Source organism: Phyllobates terribilis, unplaced genomic scaffold, assembly GCF_046119375.1.
Source record: "Phyllobates terribilis strain yellow unplaced genomic scaffold, ASM4611937v1 Scaffold_1__5_contigs__length_1240528914, whole genome shotgun sequence".
NCBI classification, from domain to species: Eukaryota; Metazoa; Chordata; class Amphibia; order Anura; family Dendrobatidae; genus Phyllobates; species Phyllobates terribilis.
In genome coordinates, this window is record NW_027362761.1 from 493,713,144 (window position 1) to 493,732,334 (window position 19,191).

Genomic DNA, 19,191 nt, shown 5'->3' on the forward strand with positions numbered 1-19,191 from the left:
ATGCAGTAGAATTGTTCACTATTATTCCTGAAAGTCTATGTACACCTGTACACGGAATTTTAAATAGATTTTGATAAAGTTGAATCAGTTTCTAAACAGTTTTCATTAAAACAAATGCACCTTTGGCCTTAGTGCACGTTGAAACGCGTTGGACAAGCAAGAACTCTTTTCCTAAAGAGAGTCACACATCTGCAAGGCGGCAACTTTTTTTTTTTGAACAGGTGTTGGAATAGACATGACCGGCTGGCGCCATACTAATACTTTTCACTTGCAAGTATAGCATGGATCCAGAACTCAGGATTCCTCGCATCCTCAGCTAATTATTATCCAGAGTGGATCGTCACTATTATACAACATAGACAGGAGGGTTGTTACACACAGCTATCCTCTTTTACACAATTATTAAGATACCTTTTCAGCGCATTTCAAGTTTGTTTTTATTATTAATTTACGATTTTGCTACTGCAGGGTGTCAGCAATGTCAAAAATGGTAGAAGTCCATCAGAGCTCCTGTTCTCCGTGTCAGAGAAATCAAGAGGAAGGAGTTTGTATACAGATCTCCACAGTATGGAGAGAGAAGAAAGTATCTCTTGGAGGGCAGAGAAAATAATCTAAGGAAAAACAAATGCAGAGGAAACTTCAACACCCCTAATATACCCTCATCTCGCATCCAGCCAATATTGGGAGAGAGATTCCAACAAGACAAGAGGAAACTCTTGCACTTGAATCAGGCTGCAAACTGCATATTAGGGTGTCTGAAATCTAAAATTATAAAGACTGCAGACGGAAACTTACTGCTATTTTATAAACGAAAAGTAACCACTAACATACATTAAAATCCAAAGCCTTAAAACCGAATATGTCATCAGAAAATGGCCTATTCCTTACCTATTTATTGGTAGTATTTTTTTTATTTTTGCAATTAAAAAAGTCCTAAAATCCTGCAATATTCACTCAGGCCACAGGACCTGATATTAGTCTGATACTTCCTCTTTGGCACAGTTGAAATGTCAGTACATCTCATTACCATCACAGACAGGATTTTTATAGATAACACATAATTTACCATTCATAGTAAGGGAATGCACAGCACACTTCCTTCCCCTTCCTGCACAATGACTTCTATGGAGATAACAGAGCAGAAAACTCTTATGTAGCAGTAAAGTAACATCTCCAGTTTATTGCTTTTAAGGTCCATGTGGCTTCTATAAAGCGTACTGTATGTGTAAATGGTCATAACAGCAGGGTAGGCAAAATGGCGTCCCCCATAATCATGTACAAAACACAGAATAAAAAAAATTATACAATCAGAAAACAAAAACTGATTAGGAAAAAATACATATCAATCAGGTTTTAGCCATTACAAAAATACCATAAATATTATAGGTGATACAGTACTTCCACATTGCGGATCACTGAGTCAAAGGGATTGTCCAGAAAGATATCCTCTTCTGGTACATCTGTTGTATAGCAATATATACACTGCTCAAAAAAATAAAGGGAACACTTAAACAACAGAATATAACTCCAAGTAAATCAAACTTCTGTGAAATCAAGCTGTCCACTTAGGAAGCAACACTGATTGACAATCAATTTCACATGCTGCTGTGCAAATGGAATAGACAATAAATGGAATTTATTGGCAATTATCAAGACACCCTCAATAAAGGAGTGGTTCTGCAGGTGGGGACCACAGACCACATCTCAGTACCAATGCTTTCTGGCTCATGTTTTGGTCACTTTTGAATGTCGGTTGTGCTTTCACACTCGTGGTAGCATGAGACGGACTCTACAACCCACAGAAGTTGCTCAGGTAATGCAGCTCATCCAGGAGGTCACATCAATGCGAGCTGTGGCAAGAAGGTTTGCTGTGTCTGTCGGCGTAGTGTCCAGAGGTTGGAGGCGCTACCAGGAGACAGGCCAGTACACCAGGAGACGTGGAGGGCGCCGTAGAAGGGCAACAACCCAGCAGTAGGACCGCTATCTCCGCCTTTGTGCAAGGAGGAACAGGAGGAGCACTGCCAGAGCCCTGCAAAATGACTTCCAGCAGGCCACAAATGTACATGTGCCTGCACAAACGGTTAGAAACCAACTCCATGAGGGTGGTATGAGGGCCTGACGTCCACAGATGAGGGTTGTGCTCACAGCCCAACACCGTGCAGGACGTTTGGCATTTGCCACAGAACACCAGGATTGGCAAAGTCGCCACTGGCGCCGTGTGCTCTTCACAGATGAAAGCAGGTTCACACTGAGCACATGTGACAGACGTGACAGAGTCTGGAGATACCATGGAGAGCCTGCAACATCCTTCAGCATGACCGGTTTGGCAGTGGGTCAGTAATGGTGTGGGGTGGCATTTCTTTGGAGGGCCGCACAGCCCTCCATGTGCTCGCCAGAGGTAACCTGACTGCCATTAGGTACCGAGATGAGATCCTCAGACCCCTTGTGAGACCATATGCTGGTGTGGTTGGCCCTGGGTTCCTCCTAATGCAGGATAATGCCAGACCTCATGTGGCTGGAGCGTGTCAGCAGTTCCTGCAAGATGAAGGCATTGAAGCTATGGACTGGCCTGCCCGTCCCCCAGACCTGAATCCGATTGAGCACATCTGGGACATCATGTCTCGCTCCATCCACCAACGTCACGTTGCACCACAGACTGTCCAGGAGTTGGCGGATGCTTTAGTCCAGGTCTGGGTGGAGATCCCACAGGAGACCATCCGCAACCTCATCAGGAGCATGCCCAGGTGTTGTAGGGAGGTCATACCAGCATCTGGAGGCCACACACAATACTGAGCCTCATTTTGACTTGTTTTAAGGACATTACATCAAAGTTGGATCAGCCTGTACTGTGTTTTTCCACTTTAATTTTGGGGGTGACTCCAAATCCAGGACTCCATTGGTTAATAAATGTGATTTCCATTGATGACTTTTGTGTGATTTTGTTGTCAGCACATTCAGCTTTGTACAGAACAAAGTATTCAATGAGAATATTTCATTCATTCAGATCTAGGATGTGTTATTTGAGTGTTCCCTTTATTCTTTTGAGCAGTGTATATATATATATACCCCTTTAAATTTTTCACTCTTTGTTTCATTGCAGCCATTGGGTAAATTCTAAAAAGTTCATTTTTTTTTCTCATTGAAGTACACTCTGCACCCCATCTTGACTGAAAAAACAGAAATGTAGACATTTTTGCAAATTTATTAAAAAAGAAAAACTGAAATATCACATGGTCATAAGTATTCAGACCCTTTTCTCGGACACTCATATTTAAGTCACATGCTGTCCATTTCCTTGTCATCCTCCTTGAGATGGTTCTACTCAAACCAGGGGAGGAGTCCTGAGGAGATAATTTGCATATTCCCACTGCATTTTGGGGTAAGTGAAGAGTCTCCGCGAGCTCAAAGAACACTGGATTTTGGCTGTTGGAGCTGAAAAGAGGACATCGGTAAACCAGGGGAGGAGTCCTGAGGAGATAATTTGCATATTCCCACTGCATTTTGGGGTAAGTGAAGAGTCTCCGCGAGCTCAAAGAACACTGGATTTTGGCTGTTGGAGCTGAAAAGAGGACATCGGTAAACCAGGGGAGGAGTCCTGAGGAGATAATTTGCATATTCCCACTGCATTTTGGGGTAAGTGAAGAGTCTCCGCGAGCTCAAAGAACACTGGATTTTGGCTGTTGGAGCTGAAAAGAGGACATCGGTAAACCAGGGGAGGAGTCCTGAGGAGATAATTTGCATATTCCCACTGCATTTTGGGGTAAGTGAAGAGTCTCCGCGAGCTCAAAGAACACTGGATTTTGGCTGTTGGAGCTGAAAAGAGGACATCGGTAAACCAGGGGAGGAGTCCTGAGGAGATAATTTGCATATTCCCACTGCATTTTGGGGTAAGTGAAGAGTCTCCGCGAGCTCAAAGAACACTGGATTTTGGCTGTTGGAGCTGAAAAGAGGACATCGGTAAACCAGGGGAGGAGTCCTGAGGAGATAATTTGCATATTCCCACTGCATTTTGGGGTAAGTGAAGAGTCTCCGCGAGCTCAAAGAACACTGGATTTTGGCTGTTGGAGCTGAAAAGAGGACATCGGTAAACCAGGGGAGGAGTCCTGAGGAGATAATTTGCATATTCCCACTGCATTTTGGGGTAAGTGAAGAGTCTCCGCGAGCTCAAAGAACACTGGATTTTGGCTGTTGGAGCTGAAAAGAGGACATCGGTAAACCAGGGGAGGAGTCCTGAGGAGATAATTTGCATATTCCCACTGCATTTTGGGGTAAGTGAAGAGTCTCCGCGAGCTCAAAGAACACTGGATTTTGGCTGTTGGAGCTGAAAAGAGGACATCGGTAAACCAGGGGAGGAGTCCTGAGGAGATAATTTGCATATTCCCACTGCATTTTGGGGTAAGTGAAGAGTCTCCGCGAGCTCAAAGAACACTGGATTTTGGCTGTTGGAGCTGAAAAGAGGACATCGGTAAACCAGGGGAGGAGTCCTGAGGAGATAATTTGCATATTCCCACTGCATTTTGGGGTAAGTGAAGAGTCTCCGCGAGCTCAAAGAACACTGGATTTTGGCTGTTGGAGCTGAAAAGAGGACATCGGTAAACCAGGGGAGGAGTCCTGAGGAGATAATTTGCATATTCCCACTGCATTTTGGGGTAAGTGAAGAGTCTCCGCGAGCTCAAAGAACACTGGATTTTGGCTGTTGGAGCTGAAAAGAGGACATCGGTAAACCGCGCGCCTACCGGCGCGCGCATTTTGCAGCTTTTTTTTTAAGCTTTTTTCACTGTTTTCAGAACATTAACAATAAGAACATGGAAGAGTCCAGGAGCCATTTGGTGAGCTGCATATCCTGCTACATGTTCACAGACTTGCCAGTGGAAAAGCCAAACTTCACATGCCAGAAATGCAAGCTTGTGTCCCTGTTGGAGGAAAAGTTGCGAAATCTAGAAGAGAGGTTAACTACCTTGAAAATCATTAAGGAAGGTGAAGAGTTCTTAGACAGAGCAGAATTATCTCTTCATGATTCAGAAAGAGAAGAAATTCGAACTGCACCTGACGAAACAGAGGAATGGAAGCATGTGACCCACAGAAGCAGGAGGATCGAGAGGCAGTCAGCACCCATACTGCTCAGGAACCAGTACCAGGCTCTCACGCAGGAGAACCATGAAGAAATACAGCAAAATAAGACTTTGCCAGCAATGAATAACCTTGTAAGCCCTCAGAATCCTCCTGGATGGAGAAAGAAGAATGTTGTGAAGAAAAAACGGAGAGTGGTGGTTATGGGGGATTCCCTGTTAAGAGGAACAGAGGCCACTATCTGCAGACCAGACATAACCTCAAGAGAAATGTGCTGTCTTCCAGGAGCAAAAATTAAAGATGTGTCTGACAGGATATCAAGACTCTTCAGACCTACAGATCACTACCCATTCCTGCTAATACATGTGGGGACAAATGACACCGCAAGAAAGGACCTGGAAACCATCTGCAGTGACTTTGAAGACTTAGGCAAGAAAGTGAAAGAATTGGGAGCGCAGGTGGTCTTCTCATCCATCCTCCCAGTGGATGGCCATGGAACAATGAGGTGGAATAAGATTCTACAGGTGAACAACTGGCTACGTCGATGGTGCCGTCAACAAGGATTTGGATTTCTGGATCACGGAATGAATTACCTATACGATGGACTACTTGCTAGAGATGGGGTGCACCTTACGAAGACTGGAAAACATGTATTTGGAAGTCGCCTTGCTACACTCATCAGAAGAGCTTTAAACTAGAACAATGTGGGAAGGGAAGCAAAAGGCCAGAAAAAGCCATACAGCTGACAAATACTATTGAGATCTCTGCTACTGGAAGTGGAAAAGAAGAACAAAGACAAAACAATTTAAATAATAAAAATATGGGAGGAAGAGAAACCAATCACAAACTAAAATGTTTTTATACAAATGCACAAAGCATGGGCAACAAACAAGGAGAATTGGAACTACTAATGCAGGAAAAGGAATATGATGTCATTGGAATCACTGAAACTTGGTGGGACGATACACATGATTGGAATAAAAGGCTAAAAGGATACAACTTATTTGCAAGAAACAGACTTGATAAACGAGGAGGAGGTGTTGCATTGTATGTTAGAAAAGCGTATATCTGCACAGAGATTGAAGCTTCAGAGACTGGGAGTTCTGTGGAAACTGTTTGGGTAAGAATACAAGGAGAGAACAACGGAAAGGACACCATTGTAGGCATTTACTACAGGCCACCTGGGCAAGCTGAAGATATGGATGAACTCTTTATGTATCAAATGACCAAGTTCTCCAAAAAATATGACGTAGTGGTCATGGGAGATTTCAACTATCCAGACATTTGTTGGGAATCTCTCTCAAGTAAAACTAACAGGTCAAGCAAATTCTTATCCTCTCTTGCTGACAACTTTATCTTCCAAAAGGTAGGGGAGAAAACAAGGGGATCTGCTACTTTGGATCTAATCCTTATAAACAGGGAGGAAATGGTTGAGGAGGTAAAGGTGGCTGGGACCCTAGGAGGCAGCGATCATGCTATTATAGAATTTTGGATAACTAGAGGAGGAAGACATGTGAAGACTCAAACTTCAAGGTTAGATTTTAGAAAGGCAGATTTTAAGAGACTCAGAAAGAGAATAGGAGGGATTCAATGGCTGGATGTCCTTAAGGACAAAAATGTCCAGGAAGGATGGGAAATTTTTAAAAATGAGATTCTCAAAGCACAATCGTTAACAATCCCGAAAAGTAGGAAGAATGGGAAGCATTTAAGGAAACCAGGATGGATGAACACAGAACTTAAACACATGCTAAAAAGAAAGAAAGAAATGTTTATTAAATGGAAAGAGGGAGGCATATCTAAAGAAGATTATAATGCAGTCTGCAGATCCTGTAGGGCACGTATCAGGTTAGCTAAAGCTGACAATGAATTAAGGCTTGCAAGAGATGTCAAAAGCAATAAAAAAGGATTTTGGGGGTATGTCAAAAGTAAAAGAAAAGTCAAAGATGCTATAGGATTTTTACAGGATGAAAATGGAGAAATGGTAAGAGAGGATGTTGAGAAGGCCGAACTTTTTAATTCCTATTTTGCATCTGTTTTCTCTCAGAAAGAAAATGTAACATCAACTGATCTTCACTGTCCTTTTAAAGGAATAGAGGAATCCAAGTTATCTGTAAACCGAAAGATTGTGAGGGAATATTTAGCTAACATAAATGAGTTCAAGTCTCCAGGTCCAGATGAATTACACCCCAGAGTACTGAAGGAGATCGTAGAAGAAATTTTAGAACCACTCTCCATAATCTTTGAAAATTCTTGGAGAACAGGAGAAGTCCCAGAAGACTGGAGAAGAGCAAATGTTGTTCCTATCTTCAAAAAGGGGAAGAAGGTGGACCCAGGGAACTATAGGCCGGTGAGTCTGACTTCTATACCAGGAAAGATCTTTGAACAAATTATTAAACAACATGTATGTAAGTACATGGATAAGAATGAAGTGATTAACCAGAGTCAGCATGGGTTTGTAACTAACAAGTCATGTCAGACTAACTTAATTTCCTTCTATGACAGAATCACTGACTGGGTGGATCAGGGAAATGCTGTAGATATAGTATATCTTGACTTCAGCAAAGCATTTGACAAAGTATCTCACACCATCCTTATTGAAAAAATGACCAAGTATGCAATGGACCAGGCAACTGTTAGGTGGATTCATAACTGGCTTAGTGATCGGACTCAAAGGGTGGTTGTAAATGGCTTCACATCCAGCTGGATGAATGTCTCAAGTGGGGTACCACAGGGCTCCGTCCTGGGACCTGTATTGTTCAACATCTTTATCAATGATTTAGATGAAGGAATTGAGGGTAAGCTGATTAAATTTGCTGATGACACAAAGCTAGGAGGGATAGCTAATACTAGAGAAGAGAGAGAGAGGATTCAAAAAGACCTAAATAAACTGGAGCAGTGGGCAGCAACCAACAGAATGGTTTTTAACAGGGAAAAATGCAAAGTACTACATCTGGGCAATAAAAATGAAAAAAGCATATACAGAATGGGAGGAATAGAGCTAAGCAACAGTACATGTGAAAAAGACTTAGGTATACTAATAGATCATAGACTGAACATGAGTCAACAGTGTGATGCAGCAGCAAAAAAGGCAAATACAATTCTGGGATGTATTAACAGAAGCATACAGTCTAGATCACGTGAAGTCATTATCGGTCTTTACTCCTCTTTGGTCAGACCTCATCTGGAATACTGTGTACAGTTTTGGGCACCACATTTTAAAAAAGACATAGACAAACTGGAGCAAGTTCAGAGAAGAGCGACCAGAATGGTGACTGGTCTGCAAACCATGTCCTATGAGGAACGGTTGCAGGATTTGGGAATGTTTAGCTTGCAAAAAAGAAGACTGAGAGGAGACTTAATAGCTGTCTACAAATATGTCAAGGGCTGTCACATTGTAGAAGGATCATCTTTATTCTCATTTGCACAAGGAAAGACTAGAAGCAATGGGATGAAACTAAATGGGAGGAGACACAGATTAGATATTAGAAAAAACTTTTTGACAGTTAGGGTGATTAATGAGTGGAACAGGCTGCCACGAGAGGTGGTGAGTTCCCCTTCAATGGACGTCTTCAAACAGAGGCTGGACAGACATCTGTCTGAGATGATCTAGTGAATCCTGCTTTGAGCAGGGGGTTGGACCAGATGACCCAGGAGGTCCCTTCCAACTCTACCATTCTATGATTCTATGATTCTATGATTCCTTCATTGGAGTCCAGCTGTGTTTAAATAAACTGATAGGATTTGATTTGGAAAGGCACACACCTGTCTATATAAGACCCCACAGCTCACAGTGCAAAAAGTGGTATCTTCGTGTCATCAGACCAAAGAATCTTATTTCTCATAGTCTGGGAGTCCTTCATGTGTTTATGAGCAAACTCTATGCCGGCTTTCGTATGTCTTGCACTGAGGAGAGGCTTCCGTCGAGCCACTTTGCCATAAAAGCCCGACTGGTGGAGGGCTGCAGTGATATTTGACTTTGTGGAATTTTCTCCCATCTCCATACTGCACATCTGGAGCTCAGCCACAGTGATCTTGGGGTTCTTCTTTACCTCTCTCACCAAGGCTCTTCTCCCATGATTGCTCAGTTTGGCTGGACGGCCAGGTCTAGGAAGACTTCTGGTGGTCCCAAACTTCTTCCATTTAAGGATTATGGAGGCCACTGTGCTCTTAGGAACCTTGAGTAATGCAGAAATTCTTTTGTAACCTTGGCCAGATATGTGCCTTGCCACAATTCTGTCTCTGAGCTCCTTGGGCAGTTCCTTTGAGCTCATGATTCTCATTTGGTCTGACATGCACTATGAGCTGTGAGGTCTTATATAGACAGGTGTGCGCCTTTCCAAATCAAGTCCTATCAGTTTAATTAAACACAGCTGGACTCCAATGAAGGAGTAGAGTCATCTCAAGGAGGATCACAAGGAAATGGACAGCATGTGACTTTAATATGAGTGTACGAGCAAAGGGTCTGAATACTTATGACCATGTGATATTTCAGTTTTTCTTTTTTAATAAATTTGCAAAAATTTCTACATTTCATTTTTTTCAGTCAAGATGGGGTGCAGAGTGTACTTTAATGAGAAAAAAAATGAACTTTTTAGAATTTACCAAATGGCTGCAATGAAACGAAGAGTGAAAAATTTATAGGGGTCTTTATACTTTCCGTGCCCACTGTATGTATATATATATATATATATATATATATATATATATATATATATATATATACAGTACAGACCAAAAGTTTGGACACACCTTCTCATTTAAAGATTTTTCTGTATTTTCATGACTTTGAAAATTGTACATTCACATTGAAGGCATCAAAACTATGAAATAACCCATGTGGAATTATATACTTAACAAAAAAGTGTGAAACAACTGAAAATATGTCTTATATTCTAGGTTCTTCAAAGTAGCCACCTTTTGCGTTGATGACTGCTTTGCACACTCTTGGCATTCTCTTGATGAGCTTCAAGAGGTAGTCACCGGAAATGGTCTTCCAACAATCTTGAAGGAGTTCCCAGAGATGCTTAGCACTTGTTGGCCCTTTTGCCTTCACTCTGCGGTCCAGCTCACCCCAAACCATCTCGATTGGGTTCAGGTCTGGTGACTGTGGAGGCTAGGTCATCTGGCGTAGCACCCCATCACTCTCCTTCTTGGTCAAATAGCCCTTACACAGCCTGGAGGTGTGTTTGGGGTCATTGTCCTGTTGAAAAATAAATGATGGTCCAACTAAACGCAAACTGGATGGAGTAGCATGCCGCTGCAAGATGCTGTGGTAGCCATGCTGGTTCAGTATGCCTTCAATTTTGAATAAATCCCCAACAGTGTCACCAGCAAAGCACCCCCACACCATCACACCTCCTCCTCCATGCTTCACGGTGGTAACCAGGCATGTAGAGTCCATCCGTTCATCTTTTCTGCGTCGCATAAAGACACGGTGGCTGGAACCAAAGATCTCAAATTTGGACTCATCAGACCAACGCACAGATTTCCACTGGTCTAATGTCCATTCCTTGTGTTCTTTAGCCCAAACAAGTCTCTTCTGCTTGTTGCCTGTCCTTAGAAGTGGTTTCCTAGCAGCTATTTTACCATGAAGGCCTGCTGCACAAAGTCTCCTCTTAATAGTTGTTGAAGAGCTGTGTCTGCTGCTAGAACTCTGTGTGGCATTGACCCGGTCTCTACTCTGAACTGCTGTTAACCTGCGATTTCTGATGCTGGTGACTCGGATAAACTTATCCTCAGAAGCAGAGGTGACTCTTGGTCTTCCTTTCCTGGGGCGGTCCTCATGTGAGCCAGTTTCTTTGTAGCGATTGATGGTTTTTGCAACTGCACTTGGGGACACTTTAAAAGTTTTCCCAATTTCTTGCACTGACTGACCTTCATTTCTTGAAGTAATGATAGCCACTCGTTTTTCTTTCTTTAGCTGCTTTTTTCTTGCCATAATACAAATTCTAACAGTCTATTCAGTAGGACTATCAGCTGTGTATCCACCAGACTTCTGCACAACACAACTGATGGTCCCAACCCCATTTATAAGGCAAGAAATCCCACTTATTAAACCTGACAGGGCACACCTGTGAAGTGAAAACCTTTTCCGGTGACTACCTCTTGAAGCTCATCAAGAGAATGCCAAGAGTGTGCAAAACAGTCATCAAAGCAAAAGGTGGCTACTTTGAAGAACCTAGAATATAAGACATATTTTCAGTTGTTTCATACTTTTTTGTTAAGTATATTATTCCACATGTGTTAATTCATAGTTTTGATGCCTTAAGTGTGAATGTACAATTTTCATAGTTATGAAAATACAGAAAAATCTTTAAATGAGAAGGTGTGTCCAAACTTTTGGTCTGTACTGTATGTATATACACACACATGTATATATAAATATATCATATATCATTTAGCTAATGGATGAAAATGTATGTAAGACATTATTGCAGTAGTTCTTCATGTCTATCTCTCTTTATTCACATCACTATTAGTTTGTCAAAAAGTAAATAATGACAACCAATAATGATTGTTTATCCTTCATTATAAAATCCATTAAGTCGTCCAACAGTGCACCGTATATTTTACAATATATTTTATTTGAGGCTATGTATTGACCACTGTATGAAAAATCAATAGCAATTTCTGTCTGGAAATTTATCCAATTGCCCTAGGATTCATTTCATTATTTCATTCCCTTGGAGAGATGTATGATTTCCATGGCTCCAATAAATTATTGCTGTTAGAAAAAGATCCAACTTACGGAAGAGATTAGGAGTCTTGCGGACTGTCAGTGTGAAGCCATGGCCCGGTTTGTGAACTCTGAAGAATATCATTGCTACGTTTTGAGACGACCGTGTAATACTTTGCATATTAACATCTTCACAAATGTCAATGTACCGTTCACTAGTGGTGAGGGGATGATCGAAAGAACTTGGAAACTTCTCTCCTTTAATTATCCAGCCATCAAAAACCTAAGATTTCAAATCAGAAAAAAATGTCACAGTCACAAGAGAAAACTTCAGGATAAGTTTTGATTTAATCAAAAGGATCAGCTATTTATTTTATGTCCTTACAGTATGGGGTTAAACCAGGAGTGTAGCTAAGGGTGAAGGTAAGGCACGTAATCCAGATGCCAGGTGCTAAGGATCCAACAAAACCACCCTGTCTTGGCCGGTGTATATTTGTACAGGACTAGGGCAGCAAAATGAATTTTTGACCAAATTGAAAGAAAACCTAGCACAAGTCTGACTTAAACCACACATAGCTGTAATATAAGGGAACCCGTCAGCGGCCTTAGCCCCTATATTTCATTGGTGGTATTTGGGGGCTGTAAAACCTCAGTGGCTAACTGAATCAGATGTCATTGCTACCTATCAGGGCATGAACAGTGTACCAATGAAACTGGGGAGTGTCGGCAGTGACATCGCTCTTTCAAATCAAGTCACATATTCCTACAGAAGTGTAATAACATGATTAGTGGGGGGCTTTGTCTTTGGAAATCAATGCTCCCATGACTATTCACCCATTAGCATATCGCGAGCACAGTTTTAAAATCAACAATCAGTAATTTGCAAAAAGGGGCTAGTAAAGTAGACATAGAGTTAAAAAAGACACTGTGACAATTTTGGGGAGTTAGGACAGCTGACAGGTTCCCTCTAAATAGAATCTGTAAATAAGATCAACTTTCCTCCTCCAAACCACATATATGGACATGCAGGACTTTGAAATGTAAATCCACTGACACCTTTATATTTTCTATCTGTTGATGCATTCCAGAGAAAGTAACATTTTAATTCACATGCAAATGACACTTTAAGTGCTCTGGGCGCAGCAGAGCACCTATTTAGCCTCTTCCACCCAAGTTGTTTCCTCGCCCAGCACCAGCCTCTTTAGCTTAATTGATAGATCACTGTCTGATTTCCTTGCCTGACACCAGGCTTTAAGCAGACAGTGAGCAAACAATCACTCTAAAGTGGCTGGTGCTAGGCAGGAAAAAAAGCTTGGGAGACAGAAGCTGGCGAAGTGCTCTGTCACGCCCATAGCACTTAATGCAGAATTTGCATACATATTAAAACGCTGATTTCTAAGGAAAGTGGTAACATAGTGAAGGTACAGTCATGGCTGAAATTGTTGGCACCCTTGAAATTGTTCCAGAAAAAAAATTCTCCCAGTAAATTATTGCAATTACACGTTTTGTTTTACACATGTTTATTACCTTTGTGTGTATTGGAACAACACAAAAAAACAGAGAAATAATAGGAAATTGGACATAATTTCACACAAAACCCCCAAAATGGGCTGGACAAAATTGTTGGCACCCTCAACTTAATATTTGGTTGCGAACCCTTTAGAATAAACTGCAATCAATCGCTTCCTATAACTATCAACAAGTTTCTTACAACTCTCTACTGGAATTTTGGACCACTCTTCTGTAACAAACTGCACCAAGTCTCTCATATTTGAAGGGTGCCTTCTTCGAACAGCAATTTTAAGATCTCTCCACAGGTGTTCAATGGGATTTAGATCCGGACTCATTCATGGCCATTTCAGAACTCTCCAGCACTTTGTTTCCATCCATTTCTGGGTGCTTCTTGAAGTATGTTTGGAGTCATTGTCCTGCTCGAAGACTCATGACATAAGACGCAAACCCAGCTTTCTGACACTGGTCACTACATTGTGACCCCAAATCATTTAGCAATCTTCAGATTTCACTATGCCTTGCAAACAGTGAAGGCATCCAGTGCCAGAGGCAGTAAATCAACTTCAAAACATCTTTGAACCTCCACCATATTTGACTGCATGTACTGTGTTCTTTTTTTTTCGTTGGCCTCATTCTGTTTTCGGTAAACAGAATAATGTGCTTTACCAAAAAGCTTTATCTTGGTCTCATCTGTCCATAAGACACTTTCTTTTCTTTTTTTGGCAGACTGCAGTCTAACTTTTTTATGTCTCTGCATTAGCAGGGAGGTCCTCCTGGGTCTCCTGCGATAGCATTTCATTACATTCAAGTGTTGACGAATAGTTCACGCTGACACTGATGTACCCTGAGCCTGCAGGACAGCTTTCTTAGAAACTTGATTGGGGCTGCTTATCCACCACACAACTATCCTGCGTTGCAACCTTTCATCAATTTTTCTCTGATGTCCGCGTCCAGGGAGATTAGCTACAGTGCCATAGGTTGTAAACTTCTTGATTATGTTGTGCACCGTGGAGAAATGAACATCAAGATCTCTGGAGATGGACTTGTGACCTTGAGATTGTTGATATTGTTCAAAAATTTTGATTCTCAAGTACTCAGACAGTTCTCTTTTCCTCGTTATGTTCTTCATGCTTAGTGTGGCACACACAGACACACAATGTAAATACTGAGTCAACTTCTCCCCTTTTTATTGGGTTTCAGGTGTGATTTTCAAATTGCCCACACCTGTCACTTGCCACAGGTGAGTTTAAATGATCATCACATGTTTGAAACAAAGTTGTTTACCCACATTTTTGGAAAGGTGCCAACAATTATGTCGGCCCATTTTTGGGGTTTTGTGTGAAATTCTGTCCAATTTGCCTTTTTTTCTCTGTTTTTTGTGTTGTTTGAATACACACAAAGGAAATAAACATGTATATAACAAAACATGAATAAGTGCAATAATTTTCTGGGAAAAATACTTTTTTTCTGGAACAATTTCAAGGATGACAACTCTCTTGGCCATGACTGTATACATGGAAGGCTGTCAATCACTGATCAAGGACCACCTCCTTGACTGCTAAACCCTGAATAAGCAGGGATTATAATTAGTGATGAGCGAATATGTTCTGCTAACCCTTTCAACGAGCATGCTCGGGCGAACACCTAGTATCTTCAGCGTGCCCAGTGTTATGTTTGAATCACTCCTGTGTGCATGATTTGCGACTGTTTGACAGCTTTAATAGATGTGAGGAATGCCTGTTTCTTTGACATTCCTCACATGTATTAAAGCTGTTAAACAGTCGCAAATCATGCACACAGGAGTGATTCAAACATAACACCTAGCACGCTGAAGATACTCGGTGTTTGCACTAGCATGCTCGTAAATCTCGAGTAACGAGCATGCTCGCTCATCACTAATTGCAATGTATAAGCAGACCGTCTTCTCAGTACAAGGCCTGACTTCGGGTCTGCTGAGCTGACCTGAAGTAACATTCTCAAATGCAAATTAAGCCTAAGCTTTATCCAACTTCTTCATCAGGATAGGATAAGACAAAAAAAAAAGAGATTTGTCTTATCTTATCCTGATGAAGAAGTTGGATAAAACTTCAAAACGCGTTGATTTCAATCTTTAACGAACAAGAAATAAAAAGTAAAAAATCCTTTATTGGAATTCCTTTCGATTTGATGTGTCTTTTCCACATGGTCAGCCAGAAGCGCAGTAAAAAACGTTTTTACTCCATATTGTGTGAATTTGTCATATATGTCTGTGAAGAAATGGCAGCAGAGAGACCCTGCAGAATCCCACAGCAGTCACCACTTGTGATGGATTCACACCCCGCCTGACGTCACTATTACTTTAGATGGATCACATGATACGGATCTGCCCTTTGCACCAACATGACGTTCTGCACCCCCTCGAGGACGCGTAAGGTCAAATTGGTACAGTTCTACACAGACACTCCCTGTCCACACTGGTACAGGAAGGCACCAGGGAATGAGAAGAGGTGGCCCACTCAGTCACTGACGTGGCACCACACTCGCTCACACCCCTGACAGGTTGAGAGGCCCCTTCACTAGCTCCAGTGAAGAAGAACCTTGTCGGCCTGGTAGAGCTGCCACCAGTTTCTATTCGATATAAGACCCCGGTCCATTAACGGGAGTTATATCGGGCTAGAATTCAGCCCCAGTAGCATGAGGATTAAGCCGAACAACGGACAAGTGGGTTTATAGATCGAGATAAAAGAGCAGCCCAAAGTTAAATTATATATTTAATCGCCGTAAGAGCACACTAGACATTACACTATATACATAAGGGTTATACATATTTATTGGTCAGAGATGCAAACAAAATAGTAGTGGTACAAAACATATAAAGCAGTTATTAAGAGTCATTTACCAGTCAGATGAAATGCCTGGCTTGTGGGGGGCCTCATGGGAGGCTTGTGGGGCCCTTTCTCTTTGTTTCAGGACTTCATGCATGCAATGTATCCTCGCGACCTCTCAGGGACAAAGATACTGGGCTCTAGCTGCAGGGGCTCTTAACCTCCCTGTGTCACTCCCACTCCTGTCTCCTGGCTGAGCCTAAATCTCCACCCCTGGTCTCTCTCAGCTAAAAACTCCCAAAATCTAAAATGGGCTATGCCTCCTTAATGGATGGTCCTAGGAAGCCAGTTCTGGTGTCATCAGATCCAGCCGGGTCCCTGCTACGTGTAGATACTAAGCACCAGGGGCCTAGGGGCTCCCTTTCCCTCCGTGCTGGACTGTTCTGAAAGTCAGGGTGACATTCCTCATTCTCTTGGGTTTCCAAAAATCTATTTGGTGTATCACTGGGATGTATCATATTCCCATAACTCAGTGTTGAATTAGAATATCTGACACAAAGGACCGCATGGCTTGGGGTCCACAGGAGGTCATCCTGTGCAGCTCACAGCTGCTGTGAGGTATGTCACTCCCTGCCTCTCGGCCCCCTCCCTTGCAGGAGTGTCGAATTACACTGTACATTGAAAATCTCTATAATCCCCTGCCAAACAGGGCACAATGATTGACATGAGATTATCTTGAATATTCGTCACACCAACCCCATTTGGATGGTACTAGTGGGCAGCACCACCCGGTGAATCCCAGCGAGCCCGTCCGCAACTTCCCCTTGTCGGGATAAGCCAAAGGCTTTGCCATGGTCGCTGCCATTTTTGTGGCGAATGGCAAAGTGATACTGCTGGAGCCTGAGGCTCCAGCGTAGCAATCTCCCATTTGTTCCAGATACATTGTGTAACCTTCTGAGGGGATTGTGTTCTGTTTCCACAGGGAATTGGCATCTGTACATGTATGGCTGCAGACGTTGCAGGGCTCACACAATTGCCAGACATTCCTTCTCCATTGTGGAGTAGGCCACCTCCCTCGGCAGGAGTTTCCAGCTCAAGTACAAAACGGGGTGTTCATGGCCTGTAGTGTCGACCTGAGCATAGCACTGAGGCCAATGTCACTGGCATCGGTTTGCACTACAAACGGCCACTTAAAGTCGGCTGCCTGTAGTACTGGGAAGCTAGAAAGGGCGGTCTTCAGCGCCTAGAAGGCCGTCTCACAGTCGTTTGTCCAATCGACTGCGGAGGGCAGCTTTTTCTTGGTGAGGCTCATCAGGGACTTCGACAGGCTACTATAGTGAGGTACGAACCTTCTATAGTACCCGGCGGTGCCCAGGAAGAACATTACCTATTTCTTGGTCCTGGGGGTGGGCCAGGATGTGATGACATCCACCTTCCCGGGCTCTGGCTTTAGAGCTCCCCCACCTACCCGGTGTCCCAGGTAGTGGACCTCACTTATACCCAGCTGGCACTTTTCCGACTTAATGGTCAAGCCTTCCCGTTGGATTCGCCCAAGCACCTGTGCCAGATGCTCCAGGTGATCCTCCCAGGTGGTACTGAAGATGGCAATGTCATCCAGGTACGAGGCCGCGTACCCTTCGAGTCCCTTGAGCAGTGTGTTGACCATCTGCTGAAAAGTGGCAGGGGCATTCTTCATACTGAATGGCATCACCGTGGACTCGTACAGTCCAAATGGGGTGATAAAGGCAGGGCATTCCCGTGGCTCGGGAGTCAGGGGAATCTGCCAATATCCCCGGCTCAGGTCCATGATGATCAGGTACTTGGCCCCGGTCACCGATGCATACCCAATGCCACGCATCGATGACCGTGACAACATTGAGCCCCCTGTAGTCCATGCAGAACCGGGTTGTCTGGTCCTTCTTTGGGACGAGGACCACAGGCAAGGCCCAAGCGCTGCTGGATGGTTGGATGGCCCCCAGCTTCAGCATCTCATCAATCTCCTGGCGTATGTGCTTCTGTACTCCCAGGGAGACCCAATATGCCGAATGCCAGATTGAGGGGTGATCCCCTGTGTCCATGTGATGGACGGTCGACTCTGTCCTTCCGGGCTTGTTGCTGAACAAATCCCAGAAGGGGTGTAGGGTTGCCGACAGCTGGGACCATTGGTCCGACAACCGCTGGTGGCAAACCTCCACGTCATCGATGGTCCCACCCGCCATAGCCTGGGTGAGCATGTCCAAAATGGTCTCCGCCTCTCCCTGCTCTGGCAGGTTGCACACAGGGAGGCACAGGCCTCCCTCTCATGATGGGCCTTTATCATGTTTACGTGGAAGGCCTTCCGCCTGCCTGAAGCTTGTCCTGGGATACAGGGACCAGTACTCACACCTTTTGACCCACCTGGTAGGTCCTTTTACAAGCATTCTGGATGTACCATCGCTTCTGGTCGACCTGAGCTCGCGTCATATTGTCGTGCACCAGCTGTGCCAAGGCCTGCATTTTGTCATGGAAGCGCATGACATATTAAATGACCAACACTCCAGCGGTGGCTAAGTCCCCTTCCCAGACCTCCTTCACCAGATTTAGGGGGCCCCGCGCACGCCGGCTGTACAGGAGCTCAAAGGGGGAGAACCCCGTTGAGGCCTGTAGAACCTCCCTGTAGGCAAATAGCAGGTGTGGGAGGTACCACTCCCAGTCACGCCCATGGGAGTCGACCAACATCTTAAGCATCTGCTTCAGGGTGCCATTGAACTGTTCACACAGGCCGTTGGTCTGTGAGTGGTACGGGCTGGTCACTAGGTGTTGCATCTGTATTTGATTACAGAGGGACTCCATCAGCTGCGACATGAACTGGGTCCTCCAGTCGGTGACCATTTCCTAGGGAAAACCCATTCGGGAGAAAATCTCCAGTAAGGCGGTGACCCGAATGGACTACAAGGCTACCGCTTCCAGGTACCGGGTGGCATAGTCTACTACCGTCAGTATGAAGCGTTTCCCGGAGCATCTGGGAGTGGCCATCGGGCCAACCAAGTCCACAGCCTCCCTACTGAAAGGCTCTTCAATGATGGGCAGAGTTACCAGTGGGGTTTTGGGGCGCTGCCCCGCCTTCCCCACCCTCTGACAGGTGTCACA

General features: G+C 43.7%; 1 protein-coding gene across 1 annotated transcript in view; it reads right to left on the reverse strand.

The window, feature by feature from the left end:
* CRHBP (corticotropin releasing hormone binding protein) overlaps positions 1-19,191 on the reverse strand; it is a 50,147-nt gene that overhangs the window by 10,843 nt on the left and 20,113 nt on the right. Inside the window, exon 4 of the mRNA XM_073655042.1 lies at positions 11,819-12,029. Coding sequence (XP_073511143.1) covers positions 11,819-12,029 — 211 coding nt within the window. The remainder of the gene's footprint in view (positions 1-11,818; positions 12,030-19,191) is intronic.